The sequence below is a fragment of the Branchiostoma lanceolatum genome, chromosome 2 (assembly GCF_035083965.1).
Source record: "Branchiostoma lanceolatum isolate klBraLanc5 chromosome 2, klBraLanc5.hap2, whole genome shotgun sequence".
Lineage (NCBI taxonomy): Eukaryota > Metazoa > Chordata > Leptocardii > Amphioxiformes > Branchiostomatidae > Branchiostoma > Branchiostoma lanceolatum.
In genome coordinates, this window is record NC_089723.1 from 11,073,380 (window position 1) to 11,092,067 (window position 18,688).

Genomic DNA, 18,688 nt, shown 5'->3' on the forward strand with positions numbered 1-18,688 from the left:
CTGTATTATTCTTTGACATTTTCTTGTAAGACTTCACGGATATCATCTATCCAAACAATCAATTCTGCCTGACTTTGGGCCGATAAATATTTCTTAAACAGTGAAACTACAACGTACCAGTAAAGACTTTTCATTTTGTGTTTCTTCTGTTTCTACCAATGCAAATGAATAGAATAAACCAAAAGATCTGGCTTATCAGAATGCAGATTCACAAGTTCTTGTTCTTCTTTTCATTGCTTTAAATAACCTGGATAACCTTAACACATCAACAATGGCAACACACAGCAAAGCTTTCCACATGCTGACCATTTTATTGTCAATTGAACATTTTTTGTGATATACTACAGGTATGTTTGTGCCATTTATATATTTCAGAAAATGCATATTCAGTAACAACAGAAATATCTCATGCAAACAAGGATTTAGCTGTGTAATAGAAGAAAGATTTCAGTGAAGCCATTGAAGTAGCATTTGCAACTACCGGTAGTAACATTTCTAAAGAAGACGTTTTTGGCTTTGCATGCATTATGCTGAACGTAATGAAGCTACAAAAAACAAGGGTTGAACGGCACATAGTGGCTAGAACTTTGCCTTGCATTGATTTTTTGTAATGAATTAAACTTTACTTTTCTCATGATATTGTAATTGACTGATATTTGTTTGGATATACAGCCATCTACAAATAGCAAACGACAAAGTATTTATGACATGTATCACTAAATTCTTTTCTGTATACACTGTAGGCAAGGCTTTTCACTGCATTCTACTTGAGTATATATCATCATCACTTTTCTACAGTTTTACTTATTTCATTTCAAACAGCAGCATAGTCATTGTCAAAAATTTGTACCCATCACAGATCTAACCTGTCCTTGCCATGCAATCTTGTGATATGGTGTCCATTTCCACGGCCCTCCCCCCAACTAACTCGCAACACTGTCAAACATTCCCACCTCTGTTTCTTGAATGCTTTTGCAATGAAAACATTTGAAAATTTACTAGGACCATTAAACGTCCATAGCCAAGCTTGTAGGATGAAAATGAAAATAAAGTGAAACATCTGCTATTGAGACGGTTTTATATTGGATGTATTTCTAAAATCTAAGTAAGCCGTCATTGGGTGACTATGATCGACACAGCCAACCTCTTCATCAGTTCTTTCCTGCCACATTCACTGACACCTGAAAAACACAATGTCAGAAGTGAAGAACCAATCAAATCTCCTTAACATGCCTTTGACTTGTGGACATGCTGCATACATCTGTTAGCAAGGTTGCAAAATAATAATAAGAGTTTAAAGATGTTACGCCTCCATGAAAAATCTAGAGCTTCTTGAATGAAGTTAATAAATCCATTGATCACTTCCTGTCACTCTACGGTTAACATATGGAAAATAGATAACTGTGAAAGTACAGACAAACAGTCACACCAAAAAATAATACCTTACTGTGAATAAAGAATTGATAAACTCTTCCATTGACCCCATTTGCCATGTCTGATATATGACTAATTCTATCACGTCTGACGTCTACTTCCTTACACTTTACTGAAAGTGCCTTCAAATAATACGAACACACAAGAACACAAACAGACACACTGAAAACAAAACCTCCATATAGGGAGGCAACCATTGCGTAAGACTGGCAGCATGCTTTGTGGGTACAGCGGTATACCAAGGCAAAAGAGAAACATGTTTTTGTACTAAATGTAAGATACAATGCAGCTAGAATTCTAGACAGTCTGAGACAAGTACAGAGTGATTTTGACTCAGAACTAAAGAACTGTCCATTCTCCAATCAGTCCAAAAACTGGTCTACCAATTTAATTTATGACTGATCCAGTAAAAAATACTGGTACCCACCCCTAATAAGAACTCTTCAATATATTATTCAAAGTAGAAATGCCACTACTTAGTATTTATCTCTTCATTCAAATATTCCAACTTACCCCTTCAGCTGTGTTGTAACATGGATTTTCAAATGAAGCATCATCTCCCTCACCATCACCATAACGGCTAAAGAAGCTGAACCTCTGGCCAGTGCGCCTGGGTCAATCACAGAACGAATGGTAAAATAAAGATTTGTTTATTCATCTTTTGGTCCAAGTAACGTTTACATGTGAGGTCCCTCATTACACACTAAGGAGACGAGCAGCACTGATTGGCAACAGAAGAGCAGAGCCACATTGAATTTCCTGGATATTGGACACATAGCTCAAACAGCAACTTATAAAAAGTAATAGGCTTTAACAAATATATCTGTGCAGCTGTCCATCAGACAACATAAGGCCTTTGTGTAAATGTTACAATAATAAGGAGGAATACTCACTTGAGGTGCCAGGCATAAACTCCTAGGGCAAGTACGGCCAGACAGAGGATGGGCACCAACACAGCAGCAGCAATGGACCCTCCACTCAGACCCTGACCTGACTGAGGCTTTGGGTTGGGTATCTGGGAACCTGGCATAGGAAAAGCATTAACACCTCATTGAATTAAAATGATACTTGGTACAATTTGAATTCAACTTCCATACTCACATCACACTTGCATTCAGGTCAATTGTGACATGGGCTTTGGGTTATTTCAACTTGAGAAAGATTCGAGGACGGATCGAAAGCCTGTTGGTAAGTGCTACCTTGTGAGCAAAATTATTAAATAAAATATTCATCATCATATGAAATATTTATAACTGTTGGTACAAGTTGTGATTATATATTATGGTTAACGTCTTAACATGCAATATTAGTGAGTACATGTAATATTAAATCATCATGTACACTGTAATCCTCAAATCTCTGGAATTTTCAGGACTTAACTCAGTTTACAGAACTGTAACAGGGGCCCCGGGCCCTAACATAGCCCGCATCCTAACATAACATGGATTTTCTACTGATCTTATAATGCATAAGTATGCCATGTTTGTTGCTACTGACTATATATGGAGCTTGGAAAGGTAAATAAACCATGTCTATGTAGCTTCTACCAGGCTCCGCGGATCGCTGGGAAAAAAGTAGAAATTGGCCAGAGTGAATAGTATGCCAAGGGTAGTCCGCTATTAAAGCAGGGAAGGTCAATATTATGACCTTTGTCAAGACTACCCTTGGCATACTATTCACTCTATTTGGCCAATTTCTACTATTTTCCCAGCAATCCCCGGAGCCTGGTAGAGGCTAAGATCTATGCACATAGCTGTCACTTGCATTCAAAATATACTTTTACGTACACAATCATTCAATTCTTGTTTCTGGAAAAAGATGATTTTAACAGTAAGTAACCGAATCACTGAGGTCAACCGGTATGCCTAAACACCTCATCCGACCTCACCCAAGCTCATCCGAGTCTAAAATGCAGTGTATACGGGGCAGGGACATTATTTGACGTTCTGGATACGTTAAATATGTAATTATGAATGCAAAACAAGCAGCAAACTCTAAGTATTTACCAGTTTTTATAAGTTACTCCGCTCGTTTCCAAGATAGAAGGGATTTCTGTCCGCCATATTGGATAGTCACTAATTGTGGTCTGCATGGGGAAGTTCTTCATACCTTTTTTATTTATTTTTGTCCGACAAGAAGATAAGACGGTGGGTGCTAATTACATTTTCATCGCAATCCACTTATAATAACTGTACACAATAACTGTACACAATAACTAACAGTACACAAAGTGTTTTTCAGCCTTGAATACACGCACGAAGTGTGTATTCATTGCGCCAGCCGTCTTGACCTCCCTTTAGTTATAAAAACTGGAAAGCACTAAGAGTTTGCTGCTTGTTTTGTATCCATAATTGCTTATTTAACGTATCCTGAACGTCAAATAATGTCCCTGTCCCGTATACACTGCACAGTTTAGACTCGTATGAGGTTGGGTGAGGTCAGATGAGGTCGGGTGAGGTGTTTTAGGCATACCCGAGGTCAACTGTCACTTCTTACTGGCGGCTAGTGCTACTAATCATATGACCCATACAAATTCAAGCAGTCACACAACTTTATCATACACATATTAAGAAATAAAGCTTCACAAAAATATGGGCCTTCAAATGTTTGTTGAGTAAAAACATTACCATGGAAAAAAAACATAAACGTCGCTGCCGCAGGAGTGTGGCCGTGAAAATGGGTGGACAACCAGACGCACTATGAGGTCCAAAGATCTGTTACATTCTAATATATGATTTGTGCCTATGAAAATAAAATTTTCCTGAGAGATGTCGAAGATATTTTTCCAAAAAGTAGAAAGAGATCTGTGGTTGTTAGTGGTGTCGTTTTTATGTAATGATTTTGTAAGTCGGGCCACCGCATTCAGTGTATTCAGTCCATTTCCTGTCGAAACATGAACTGGATTGCGCTAGATACAGCCCTCCTCACGTGAGGTGAGAAGTGCACACAATCTGTAATTTTCAAGTCAAAAGACAGCTCGAATATCATAGTATTAAATACTTATTTCTGTTTGCTTAAATTTACCACCAACTTTTGAAATGAGTAAATTATAAAAGCGTGCTGAGTTAGGGCACACTGTCTAGCACAGTCTAGCGTAGCATAAAATTGGAAGGACTACATTCAAGAAAATGTCTCAATATGTTTGCCGCTTGTAACATGGAATGTGAAGGTCTGATGAAAAATATTCAATGCATTTCTTATCCAAGTATGTTTTTCAGATGAATGAGCCCTGTGAGTTCGAGCGTGCAAAAAGGCATGCTATGTTAGGGTGCCCCTCATTACAGATGAAAACAAAGACTTTCTATGTCTCCATTGCCATACGCAATGCCCTTGAATTTCTTGGGCCATCTTCTTGTATTTTTTGCAAAGACACAGAGAGCAGAGTAAGTCCAATAAATATAGAAACTCTGACTCAACCATGACTTGTGCACGTGTACAGATATGGCAGCACTGTCTCAACAGTGATTGATAAATATTCCAGTAACTGCAAATAATGAAAGATCACAAACTTGTGATTTGGAGGTCAAAGCTCCCAAAGTCTGGTGCCAGGATATCTCCACTGTACATTAAGCCCCCTGTGATGTAGTACAACTGGAGAAACAAAAAAATAAAACATATGAGGACCTTTTTACAAAGCAGATGTAGCTGTTTTATGGTATCCACCCTTAACAGTATCATGCAACTTTAGCATACAACTTGATGTACTTATATGTCTAGAAAAAAAAAATGTAATGATTCAGAAATATTTTCACTCATGATCAGATATAAGTAATACTGTACAGTCAAACCTGCCTAGGCGACCACCTTTTCAACGCGACCACCTGGCCATGGCGACCGCTTTTTCTCGGTCCCCAAAATTTTCCCCATAGGCACAAGCATTAAGCTGCCTGCCCAAGGCGATCACCCGTCCAACGCGACCGCGACCGCCACGAATTGGGACCGCACAGAGCACAATCCCTGCCCATGGCGGCCGCCTAATTTTTAAGCGTGTGGTGACATCAGATCATTTTGCTGTCGGATTTCACGGAAATGTTTTCAAGACTGTAAAGGACAAAAATATATGGAATAGCAATGTTATAGCATCGATTCCTCCATGAAGTGTTAAATAAAACGTTCCCCCTATAAACATTGTAAAGACAAATGTTTGTGATGTTGTTGTGCCTATCGTAATCTTATAGTTTAACGCAAACTCAGTTCCGTTTAAACTCAATTTTCAAAACGAATACGTAGTGCATGGCGTCAAAAAGTCAGATTTCACAGAAATTACTATCTATTTCTTGTATTTTCAACAAAAATGTGTCTGTGTCTTGCTAAATTCCGCCGAAAAATGACTTCGCGGTGGGCAAAACATCGGGAGAGAAATGTTGTTCCTTGGTCCCGACGCCATCTTTTGGATTTGGCGTACCGCTGACTTTTCTAAAACACGATGCTTTTGTGTATGAACATTTACGAATACTCTAGTTATTGGTGAAAATTAAGATTCTTATTTTCTTTTTATTCCCATGAATCTCACAAATTTTTATTGGACTCTGTGCGTTCTGCTGCACTGACTTACTTTTTGATGCGGTCGCACAGAGCTTGGCGGCGCGACGAAATCGCACCGTTCCGTTTTCATCTTTAGTTGTCAGATCGAAAACTTTTTGACCTTTTCATCCAGCGGTCGGCGCCCTAAAAAAGGCTGGGACCAGCAGGCGTTTTCTAGGGATCTGTCTTAGTCCTTAAAACTTCGATGATGTGCGTGTGTGTGACTGTGTACTATTTAATGTAACATGTGAATGCTGGAGGGCGCTGCAAGATCATCGAGGCAACCATTGTTTTGTAGTAAAAATTATGACGAAAATTTGTACACGATGTAGCGGTATACAATTATTACATCGATAACGGAAAATGCAATTTTTTTAGGGTCTTTCTGTCAATCAGAATTGAACCTGGTGGGGGTCATGCTGTCTAAATTCACATAATTTTCCATCCATTTACGTACTGTATTTGAAAACCTCGACCTGGAAACATGTGAGTGGAATCCTCTTCATGGCGACCACCTGTCCATCGCGACCGCTTTTGCTCGGTCCGCCGGGTGGTCGACTTGGGCAGGTTTGACTGTACTTTAAAAAAACTGTCAGTGAACATGTTTTGATAGCTGATGTCTGTGTGTTGAAATGGGAATGTGTACTTTTCAAATGACTGGGACCCTCTTTTCCTCCACCTCAGTTGGGGTTTCTTGTTTATCTAATTGTTCATACAAATAGTTTGCATGAAAACATTAACAAGGCATGAACATAACTAATCACAGCATTTGTGACAAACCTTAGAACCAGTAGTGTAAATGATATTTTTAACTCAACATGCTGATTTATTCATTTACTTGTTATATATATATACATAGGATAATTCATTTGTATCGTCTTCTAAGACATGTTTGTAAGTATAGTTGAAGAACACCTTACGAAAGTCGCTGTAACTTTGTTGTGTGAATAAAGAATGAAGACTAATAATTATTGAATTGTAACTTACATATCCATCAAATGTTATGGAAACTCCCTTGAAATTATCAGCCAGTGAGTTGACTGTGCCAACATTCAGGGTCAGAGCACTCTCTCCTGGCTTGTAGGTTCCTGGAAATAACAACAGATGCTATCAACACAGTCCACAATGCAGTATAAAAGCACCTACCGGTAGCAAAGTTAGGTGCAGCTAAATTCCCATATATCTTTGACAAAACTCTTTGGCAGCAAGAGATTTGAAAGTCACCTGCAAGAGTGAAGGAGGAATCGCCATCGTCAAAGTCTCCAACAATGCCAAAAGAGTTCTGCAGCACAGCAGTGATGGTGAGGGTACAGGGGAACTTCCTCCTGTTGTACTCATAAGAACCAGTCCAGATCTGCCCCTCTACGAAGGCTTGTACACTCACAGTGGGCTTGGGTTGAGGTGTGGTTGGGTAGAGAACAGTAGGTGGCTTCTCACTAGGTTTAGTACCAACTGAAAAATAGATCATTCCGACAGTAGGTGAGCCTATAAAGGATGTGTTAATTTTGGTCTTGAAGGTTTTCTTTCTAATATAAACTCTAACTACAAGCAAATACAACATGTTTCACCCATTTCCCTCCCAATGCAAAAAGTCACTGTTCTAAAATCACCCGTATGTAAAAATGTAGCATACCAAAATAACGTTTAACTATTTATGAATTAGAATAGTCACATGCTATATTGTTACCAATTGTCTGTCCGTCCTTCCATGTTTCATGTACTTGCAATTAGCCTACGGGCAAGGACTTGCAATAAACATATTAATATATTAAAAAGTAAGACCATGTAATGACAATTGTAAATATCAATGCCATCCAGGCTAACGTTTGTTGTATGTCTGCAATGTTGGTATTTGAATAAAGAATTGAATTGAAGACCAGTCAGAAATGCTGCTGAAGATCTAAATTTCTTCTGCGGAAGAATTTCCACAATCCGAGGGTCCAGACAATTTTGCATTACCCAGCGAACAATTCTTTGGTACCAACTCAGGTTATGCAAAAGTTTCACAAATTTCTGCTAAATGTAACGTAACATGACCTATTTACGTGAAGGAGCAGTTTACGTCCAGTTTTGGGTCATGTCCACATGTCGCGGTGTATCATGCCAAAGCCTGTTCTCATGAGCAACAAAGAACGTCATAAGTATGATCCTAATAGCCATCTCTCTCTTTTATACAAAACAATGAAAAAGGTTTACATCCAGCGACATAACAGAATAAACTCCTGAACCAGTAACAACATGTTGCACGGAAGCGTCATGCATGACGTATTTCATCTGTAATTCAACACCGCATACCTCATCATGTTTTTCTAACTTACACGATAGCTAGTATCTTTTAGACGTAGCTGACGTTAAACCTTTCTTTGATATTCAGACTATCCATGGTGATTCGAGGTTTGAAACTCTTGCCTGTTTTAGGAAGGCTTGATACAACCTAGCGACCCCCGCTCAGATGATACATTTTGCAAGGCATGGCCATGCGTTTATCACGTGAACGCCACGTGCTGCTGATGTCGGGGAAATTCACACGTGTATTTCATGACCTGTACTGTAACACTGACACATACCACCATTACAAAAATTTTGCTAAAGAAAGGACACACAACCATTTGTAGGAATATGCATACACTTGGTATAAGTGAAAACAAGTTATTGCTATATGGGGCAGTGAAGTTGTGCCTGTCTGCACCTGGCAGATTAGAGCGCCTCATTGAAAATCAGCTTGAGTTTAGTAAATCTGTCGGCATTCTGAAAGGCACTCTCTCATTGGCTGACCAAAAAGACCGATCCCAAAGCCACGCCCCATTCTATTTCGAACACCTCCGTCAAAAACAGTGCTTGACGGACCAAAAATGGCCTCCGCGGCTAGGTTGTGAATAATGCCACTGACTTTGGATTAGCTTTTGTGGCTCTGAAACCCTTTCAGAGCGGGCCAAATAAGAATGCAATCATGGCTTCTTTGTTGAAGGCTGTATCCACCGAGTAGAGTTGTTTGATGAGGGGGTGGATGTAGTTGCGGTAAGAGTGTTATATTTTCGGTCAATTTTGAAGCGGTAGGCACGCGTAGCATTACCTTGTTGGTGGGCATCAGCGCCCGGTTTTTGACAAGCAGCCTATGCAGGTGTAAAACAGGGTTCGTACATCTGTGACAGGGTTCCCACTGTATTGGCTGCATGATATTTAGTGGGTTTGCGGAAAAAGCTGGCCCTGTGTACCTGGCCTGTCTACCCTGGCCATCTACCCTTTTTGGGCCCCAAGGGCATGCATGGGGGTTTTGCATCTGATTGAATTTTCTTGAGGAAAAACTGGGTCAGTGGCAATCCCAGTTGTGGGTGGGCTGGATCATACTGTTGGAGGATAGGGACAGTTATGAGCAACTCCACCAACACTTGAAGAAAATCTATTATTTGTAAACTAACATCTAAGTATATGTAACAGTGGGGGTTCAAGCGCCTCCAACTGACCAGGCTAACTGGTCGCGACCTTTTAGCGTAGTGGTTAAGGCGTTGCCGTGCGGATCGGGAGTTCGGGGCTCGAATCCCGGGAGCGGCGTACTCGGCCCTTTGGGTTGTTTCACTGGTTCCCACACCGGCCCTGTGAGCCTGGCAAACGTATGCCACACAGGGAAGATCGAACTCGGAGATTCGAGGACGAATCTTGAAAAGAAAAGGGGGAGTAGTGTAACAGTGGGGGTTCAAGCGCCTCCAACTGACCGGGCAAACCGGTCGCGACCTTTTAGCGTAGTGGTTAAGGCGTTGCCGTGCGGATCGGGAGTTCGGGGCTCGAATCCCGGGAGCGGCGTACTCGCCCCTTTGGGTTGTTTCACTGGTTCCCACACCGGCCCTGTGAGCCTGGCAAACGTGTGCCACACAGGGAAGATCGAACTCGGAGATTCGAGGACGAATCTTAAAAAGAAAAGGGGGAGTAGTGTAACAGTGGGGGTTCAAGCGCCTCCAACTGACCAGGCTAACTGGTCGCGACCTTTTAGCGTAGTGGTTAAGGCGTTGCCGTGCGGATCGGGAGTTCGGGGCTCGAATCCCGGGAGCGGCGTACTCGTCCCTTTGATTTGTTTCACTGGTTCCCACACCGGCCCTGTGAGCCTGGCAAACGTATGCCACACAGGGAAGATCGAACTCGGAGATTCGAGGACGAATCTTGAAAAGAAAAGGGGGAGTAGTGTAACAGTGGGGGTTCAAGCGCCTCCAACTGACCGGGCAAACCGGTCGCGACCTTTTAGCGTAGTGGTTAAGGCGTTGCCGTGCAGATCGGGAGTTCGGGGCTCGAATCCCGGGAGCGGCGTACTCGCCCCTTTGGGTTGTTTCTTTACAATAGAATGTACTAGGATTGTTAAACTAGATAGAAGGGGTATCAGATACAGGATACAGGATAAACAAAGAAAACTGATAGAATGGTTTGCCAGAACAGCAGCTGCTAAAGATTTCGTCAGTATCAGCTACAGTAACCCCCAGGAGTGTCAGACATCTGTTTAGAGTTTAGCTGTTATGACAAACAAAAGTCTTATTGTTGTCCGGCTCATCCTACCAGTTTTCTTTTCTTCCTTGTCTTCCCTTCCACTTCAATTGTGTTTGATATTTCAGATAAATTTTATTGTATATATGTACCAAGGAGGTTTTATATAGAGCCTTCTATATAAAACCTCCTTCCATGTACTTTTTTTTTCCAGTCTAGGTGGATTTTCTTACAGCTTCACCCACATCCCTGCCCAACCTAACACCAATAGCCATTATCTTCCATCCAGCTCACACACATATATCTGGAAATGCATTGATCCAGCTTTTCCTCAAGGAAATTCCATTAAAGGCCAAACCCCCATGCATACCCTTGGGGTCCAAAAAAGGTAGATAGCCAGGGTAGACAGGCCAGGTAGACAGGGCCAGCTCTTTCCGCAATCCCGATATTTAGTAACTAAGAATTAAAATGCCTTCTTTTACTTCCCTGTTCACTTTCAAGTTAACCAGTTTCACACGCCAGTAACGGAAGAGGCGAAACTCTGCGCTAGCGGACTTTGTAGTAGTTGGCATTGTAGTCAGTCCCAGATATATGTTATCTGCTTTACACGTGCCATTTCTGCCCCACCAGCGCTGTTTTTGACGGAGGTGTTCTGAATAGAACAAGGGGTTCTATGGGTCTTCTATACATTCGATATGGTGTTCGACAGGATCAGTCTATTAATCCACATGGCCACATGGTCAACACCATATGGTCATATGAGGAAAAGAGCCAATTGTCTCCCCAAAATACCCCCAAAATTGTATTTTGAAGTGATGTATGCCAGATATGCGAATGGTCATTTGGATGTAATTCCAGAGCACAGGAGGCCCAAATGTACGTTTTTGGTCTGAAAATGGCCAAAACTCCTCAATAAAATCACTTTAAAGGTATTCATAAAAAAATGAAAAAATTATCAAATCATTCTGGGGACCAATATTCAAGTTAATTTACATTATACACGTTATATATTTTCTGATCATGGCTTCCCCCTTTCATCCTCACACTGTATAAGGCAATGATCAGGACACACATTAATAGGACCATAACTTAAATATTATCTGTATTTGCTATCTATTCACTACATGTGCGTTTTTAAGTCCAACTCATTACAGAAACCAAATTATGACATTGCCCTCTTCAAAATTCTTGTTACAGAACTTCGTCTATCAAAACATGCACAGTGCTCTGTAGTAAAGAACTTTTCTGCTATGAATGAATGGCATAACACTTTTCTGAAATGTTATTATTTCCACACCAGAATATCTTTTGGCTGTTGCGGCCTGAAAGCCTCCTCGTGCTACCTGTCTGTGAGGCCATATACCAACAGAATGCGATAAAAAAAGCAGAAACGTTTACAGAAGAAATAACGTGGGATGAATTTGCCGAAATTTTCGGAGGGAAGAGTTTATGATCAGGGTCAACTGCTGACACGTCGCACAGCTTGTTTCAGAGCTACTATGTTTTACCAATCATAAATTCTGTACAGTGAATCTCATAAATCGGGATTAATAATTTCAATGTGCTTTATCCGTAGCTTCTTGCATGTTGTGAGTTATGTTTGCCAAAATACGTACTAGTATGTGGAAACACTTACTAGACACACAGAATTAGGAACACAACAAAAACAGCTTGGGGTATGAAAAAAGAAAGCATTCCTATAACGTTGGGTAACATAAATTCGGGATTTTTCCGATAATGGTTGACTGAAATCAATCTAGCAGAACAATAAACCATCCTTTTTTTCTATTATTCTGTCTGTATCATTTACTATCTTTGCACTAATCATATATATGGTAGATTTTGTCTCTAGTCGTGCTGACACCATAATATTTTAACTTAAAACTACCGTCCGTCGCACGCACAATGACGGTGCTGTCGGACAGGGGTGCACATTAATTCGGGAGAGAAGATTCGTCTTGAATATCTTACCGCTAATCACATTTTATACAGCAGCTATTCGTTCCATCCTTGGTTTGAGGAGAGTGCTATGGATATAGACGTGTCCAAGTAAAAAAATACACGAAAAAACGGCCGCACCGCACACATCAGGCCTTTGCTAACATCCCGTTTGTTGAGTCGGTAGAACGTCACTCAAAGTCGATCCCCACCGTCATGGCAACGTGTACATTATTCATGGCAAGTTAGCTGGATGCCGTAGTAATGTTTATACTACTATGTCCACGTGTTCCTTGTTGTGTTAGGAGCAAACTTTGAGGAAAATATCGTCTTCAGTCCACTATCACACGCAACATTTAGACAAAAAAGTGTTCCTCACAAACCTTTTGTCGTCTGCTTGACGACATGATTCTGGGTAACAATATGGCGGCGGGAAAATACACGTGCCGTAGGTTGTAGCAACAAAGAGGAGTTTTGATGATTGATCACACTTAGAATCTAGTTGCAGGTTAGCAAAAGAGATTGTAATAAGTTGTCTTGTAAATAATTGTGTTTAGCAGGCAGGAGATGTGACATTTGTCTTATAAACCAGCGAACAACCGTGCAGTGTGAGTCTCCCACGAAGCCCCCAGACTCTGTCAATAAGGGACGGAGAGTTTTTGACGTCGCCAACTTCTAATGCATGGTTATTGAAGCTTTTCAGACAGTGTTCTGAATGCGTTAGTCTGTCAAGTTTGCATTTCTAGCGGTATTACTGATGTTGCATCTAGCACATATACCTAAATACCCCATTTTCGAAAAATCCCGAATTTAAGTACCCCACGAATTTATTTTACCCAACGTTATAGCCTGGATGCCAGAATTCTTCCAGGACCTGAACAGGCCAGCTAGCTCCTCGGCTCCAGGACAATTGACAACCTGCTAGCAAGGAAATTTTAATACAAATCCCCTCAGTTAGACCTTTGGTTTGAAAGCGGAACATGTCTCTCTCAGTCTTTGTGTGTGTTACCATCTGGCATCCAGGTGTCCAGGTGGGATACTAGTATTAGGGCAGGACTTTCTAGACCGCCTACAGCAGGGCGCAACCAATCATGACAGCGGGGCGTAACTCACAGCAGGGCCCAACCAATCGCGACAGCGGGCATAACTCACAGCAGGGCGCAACCAAACTCAGACAGTGGGGCGTAACTCACAGCAGGGCGCAACCAATCGCCGACAGCGGGGCGTAACTGACAGCAGGCCACAACCAACCGCCGACCAGCAGCACGCAACAGGGTAGAGCCGACCAATTAATCAAGCTTTTAGGATGCCATGTGACCATTCGGGAAATGTATTCAGATGAAGTTTGATCAATTGTTCAAAATCCATCATCACTCTGGGCTTGATTCTGAAGACCAGGCCACCAAGAATGAAAAGGGGAAGGCCTAGTGGCTTGGTATTCCTCAAGATAGCAAAAATGAGAAGAAAAAGCGGGCACCCGCGGCATCCGTGGACTCGGCATCGACTTCCAGCCGTACGTAGCCAAGGAAAAGGCCAGGAATTTGCACCTTCTGACAAAGACACAGACCGACAGCGAAGACAGGGGTCTAAAGGTCAGTTAAGTTTTAAGCCTCAGCCTGTTGCACGGCGCATATGTTTCTTTACACATAGACTCTGCCGTTTCTGTGTTGCATTATTTCGTGGAGTTATAACAGTCTATTTTCGAACACATATGTCTCCTAAATGCCTTGAACACTGCGTAATAGAAAGCTGATTTGGTAGCACCCCTGGCCCACCATATACCTGCTTATAAGTTTGTTTGGATTTTACGGGGTAAGATTTTACCTGCCAAGAAATGGTTTCTTCGCCTGTCGTTTAATTTATGCAAACTTCAAATATGATTTAAAAGAGAGGTGATGACTGTCTTGATTTTTTCGATATTGAGATATTTCTTGCAAACTTACAGATTCATAAATATCCTGTTTATCTCAGCCGACACAAATATCCCAATATGGCAACAGTTCAGTAACCCATGAATGTGCATTGATTTTAATTCGAAATGTTTATTTATTTGTGTAAGTGGATAAGATCACGTATAACAGGACACTCCTAGCAGACAAATGAATTTTCACATGTCCAGTATAAAGGATGTGTCTAGCCTTTGGATTAGAAATGATTTCAAGTGTCGAGTTCAACAACCCAACGTAGAAAGCATCAAACAGGAATATGCCATCTTCCATTCTTCACCGAATATCATATGAATATCAATCCCTAACACGTTATTACAACCAACAGCTGCATGTCATGTATAAAAGTCCTGTACAACCAATATTGAGAGTAATTCATCAGCTTGCTTTTTTCAGGAGTTGTAAGATCATGAGGATAGGAGGATGAAGGAAGGATGGAGCAACCAAACCGGGCAACGTCTCAGGAGGACAACTTACATGGAGGCTGTTCAAACAGTTGGCCTGGACAACATGGTTAGTAACATTCCATTCCCCTCCTTTCTTTCTTTGTTTATTTGATCACGATGAATGGAGGGGGATACGAAACAGCTCTACCAGCCTTGTTCCCCCCTCCAAAGTTTTTGCTTGTAAAGTTTCAGTTTCTATCATAACAAGACCATGTAGTCAATATACTCTTACTGAATTGAGATGGTTGGTTTAAAATATGACAGTGGAATGTCCAAGTATGTTGACCAGGCACTTGAAAACCAGACCAACCACATGTTTGGTTTGGAGTTGGGGAAGAGGGATGGGTGGTATGTTGGTTTAATGAATAATAGATTGTACATTGTATGAGAGGGCATGACATTTCAATCATCTAAATAAAACAGACATTGATTATGGTTGTCATGGAAGGAGATGATCGAGCCTATTAACATGTATCAAGGTGTTACTAATCTGTTTTACAATGTTTCTTTCAGCTCTGCATGACGTTACAAAGACAACAGTCATCAGAAAGACTTGAACTTGGACGGCAGTAACAGCAGCTTTCAAATGCTGCGTATCACCTAACCAACAATCGTGGTGATCAATCTAGTCAGGCTTGACATTCAGTCTATAGTTCCAGAATTTCTGTGGCTATTTTGTATTCCATCTGACTTTGTAACAATGTACAGGACAATATAAGACCCCCTATTGTATTCGTATTACTGTTCTCGTTTCTATCTTGTATAACATTATGATATTTAGAGCTTACAGTTTGATCAAAAGATCATGAATGCACTTTGATACGAATGACGCAAGTACCATACTAGCAAAACAAGTGCTTCTGCAAAAAGCTGCCATTTTAGCTCAATGAACATGATTATCTACAGGTGGTTAGTTGAGGAGTATATTTTAACGGGATGTGATATTCTTAATCCGTCACCCTAGACCCTAGCCCTTAATCCATTAACATAAACTTTAATCCCACAGGATAACCCTTAATCCGTCACGAAAGCCTTTAATCCCTCAGCATTGCCCATGATATGTCACCATAGCCATTAATCCGTCCCTTTAGCCCTTAATCTGTCATCTTTGCCCTAAATCCGTGATTATAAACTTTAATCCGACAGCATAACTCTTAATCCATCACCAGAGACCCTAATTCGTCACCCTTTCACTTCATGCGTCGTCCTTACCCTTAATCCATCACCATAACCCTTAATCCATCACCCTAGCCCTTAACCCATCACCCTAACCCTTAATCCGCCTACGAAACCCTTAATCTATCAACATAGCTCTAAATCCGTCATCCTTGCCCTTGATCCTTCAGCATATCCCTTAATCCATCACCACAGACCCTACATTTGTAATCCATTGCCCCTTCCCTTAGTCCGTCATCATAACCCTTAATCCGTCACCCTAGCCCTTACTCCGTCAACATAACCCTTAATCTGTCAACATAGCTCTTAATCCCTCACCCTTGCCCTTGGTCCATCAGCATATCCATTAATCCATCACCACAGACCCTAATCCGTTGCCCTTTCCCTTAATCTGTCATCATAACCCTTAATCTCAATCACCCTAGCCCTTAATTCTTATTATAAGGTATCGTACACCATTGGAAAATGAAGCCAGAAATGACATACATGTACATGAGGTATAAATGACATGGCACAGGTCCAAATTATGGTTGTACATTTATCAACCAACCAACCAACCAACCAACCAACCAACCAACCAACCAACCAACCAACCAACCAATCAACCATACGTAGAAGCATCTGTTGAATGGTGTTTTCCATTACAATGAACAATAAAAAAATTTGAGGCATGGTATGGAATCTACGATCATAATACAAAGACGTTGTATACATCAAATGGATGTTTAAAAAGAAAAAAGAGAGAAAAAAAACTTTTCCCTGACGGAGTCGAACCAAAGGCCTTCGAGCCCACACGTAACACTGAGCTGTGAGCGCATGTTCCACGACCTTACCTATTGAGCTAGTTGTGCAAGGCATTCTGACAGCCTATTTCAAAGATGTATAATGTTTAAACCTCTATGCATGGTAAAATTTTTTGTCATTTTCTTGACAAAACCAGTTTCTTCTTGTTCAGTTTTGTGGTACAGATGTAATACGGCCATGTATAAAAACATGGATGTAATGTACCACCTTCCAAGATCCATGGTTTGCATGTAATTTTCGATGAATATTCCATGCTCCAAGATCCACGGTACCATGTTGACTATGATCTCATTTCAATATCCATTTTTGTGTCATCCCGAAAATGGAAAAAAATTGAGCACCTGTTAACTCTGTACACAATGATATCTTTTGTCTATATCATTGTATTGTTTCCATGTGTATACCCAAAGTTTCCCTAAAGTGCAATGCCGAACCACTACGTCAGCTAAGTTGTTAATCCAAAACATACAATGTAGTAAAGTTTCACCCAGTTATCTGTTATTTTGTATTTCATCTGCCTTTGGAACAATGTACAGATCAATATAAGAGCCCCCTATTCCATCCTTATTTCGGTTATCGATTCTATCTCGTAAAACATTGACATGTCCGTATCTGTGCCAGGTCTTAAGGGGTGGAATATTTAACATTGCTTCAAAATAAATTGATATTTTTTATCATGTTCTTAGAATAAAAAAATATAACCACACTATGACTGTCCTTTTTCTTCAAAACATAGATTATCACAACTATCTCAAAACTGATGACATATGCGCTACTTGCAAATGAGTCACTCATTCAAACAAGAAAAGTTTTTTAAAACATCAAGCTTCGCCCTTGTAACAAACAAAAAACATCTTTATACATATGTACAGATTGTTACAACAAGCCCTCCCAACATTGAACGTTAAAATTAACAACCATGATCACTACACAATTACAGCAAAGATATACATTTTGACAAATCCATGACAAAACATTCCATCAAACTATTTGCCAACCCCGTTACTTCCAATTCAAAAGAGGAACAGGCCTCTTCAAAACAAATTCCCCAGGAATACTCATATGTTGCCGCAACTACACATGCACGAACACATTCCAGACATGCCTGTACAATTCTGGGAATTCTTACAAATCCGGCGTAAAGTATACTATCAGGCTCGCCCCTCAGGCGTCGCCAAAAAGTGCCTGGGGCATGTGCTAACTCTACCTGTATACCAAATTTCAGCCCATTTGGCCCAGGGACAACCGAGATGAATCGCTTTGAAGATTTGACAGGAGAAGGAGAAGAAGAAGAAAGAAAGAAACATGACCAACGAGAAAGGCAACATTTGCGAGCAAATACAGCATGTTTAGCCCTTACTCCTCACCATGCCAAAAAATGGACTGTCCTAAAATAACACTTGGGCAAATTGAAACATTAAGAAAATACTTCTGCTAAAAAGTGATCTATGGCAAAGTCATCCCAGTCCAAAATGGAGATTTCCCAATTTGACCCCAATGCAAGAACAGATTCTTCCACATGCAACCCAATACATAATAGACCATCTTAAAATAATTCCACTAAAAAATGGATCACCGGTACGGGATTGCGCTCCAGGCGGAATTCCGCCGGATTGCACCGGGGAGGTCGGAGGCTGGCTCCTCCCACAGTGCAGCACGTCAGTCTGTGCTTGTGCACTGGGTGACCTTGGAAGGAGATGTGGTGGAGCGCTACTCTCTGAATATTTCAGCAATTCTCTCCTGAGTTATTTCATCTTCCAGAAGGAGATAGCGTTTCGTCAGCGTCACCGAAGATGTTCAAAGCTGGGAAACGCAAGACGAAGCCCCCAAGAAAGATACAGGCAATTGAATTAAAAAACAATTAGTCCCTCTGTGCAGGAATGGAGTCTTCCAGGGGCATCTCCACACAATATGGACCAGTCCAAAACCACATCCACTTATTAGTTAACA

General features: G+C 41.0%; 1 protein-coding gene across 2 annotated transcripts in view; it reads right to left on the reverse strand.

The window, feature by feature from the left end:
- Nucleotides 1-291: 291 nt before the first annotated feature.
- LOC136427445 (CUB and sushi domain-containing protein 3-like) overlaps nt 292-18,688 on the reverse strand; it is a 328,428-nt gene continuing 310,031 nt past the window's right edge. For both annotated transcript variants that reach the window (XM_066416298.1, XM_066416299.1), the window contains exons 62-67: nt 7,183-7,410; nt 6,946-7,046; nt 4,944-5,025; nt 2,328-2,457; nt 1,948-2,044; nt 292-1,181 (exon numbers count right to left, since the gene is read on the reverse strand). In XM_066416298.1, coding sequence (XP_066272395.1) covers nt 1,152-1,181; nt 1,948-2,044; nt 2,328-2,457; nt 4,944-5,025; nt 6,946-7,046; nt 7,183-7,410 — 668 coding nt within the window. In that variant the 3' untranslated portion in view covers nt 292-1,151. The remainder of the gene's footprint in view (nt 1,182-1,947; nt 2,045-2,327; nt 2,458-4,943; nt 5,026-6,945; nt 7,047-7,182; nt 7,411-18,688) is intronic.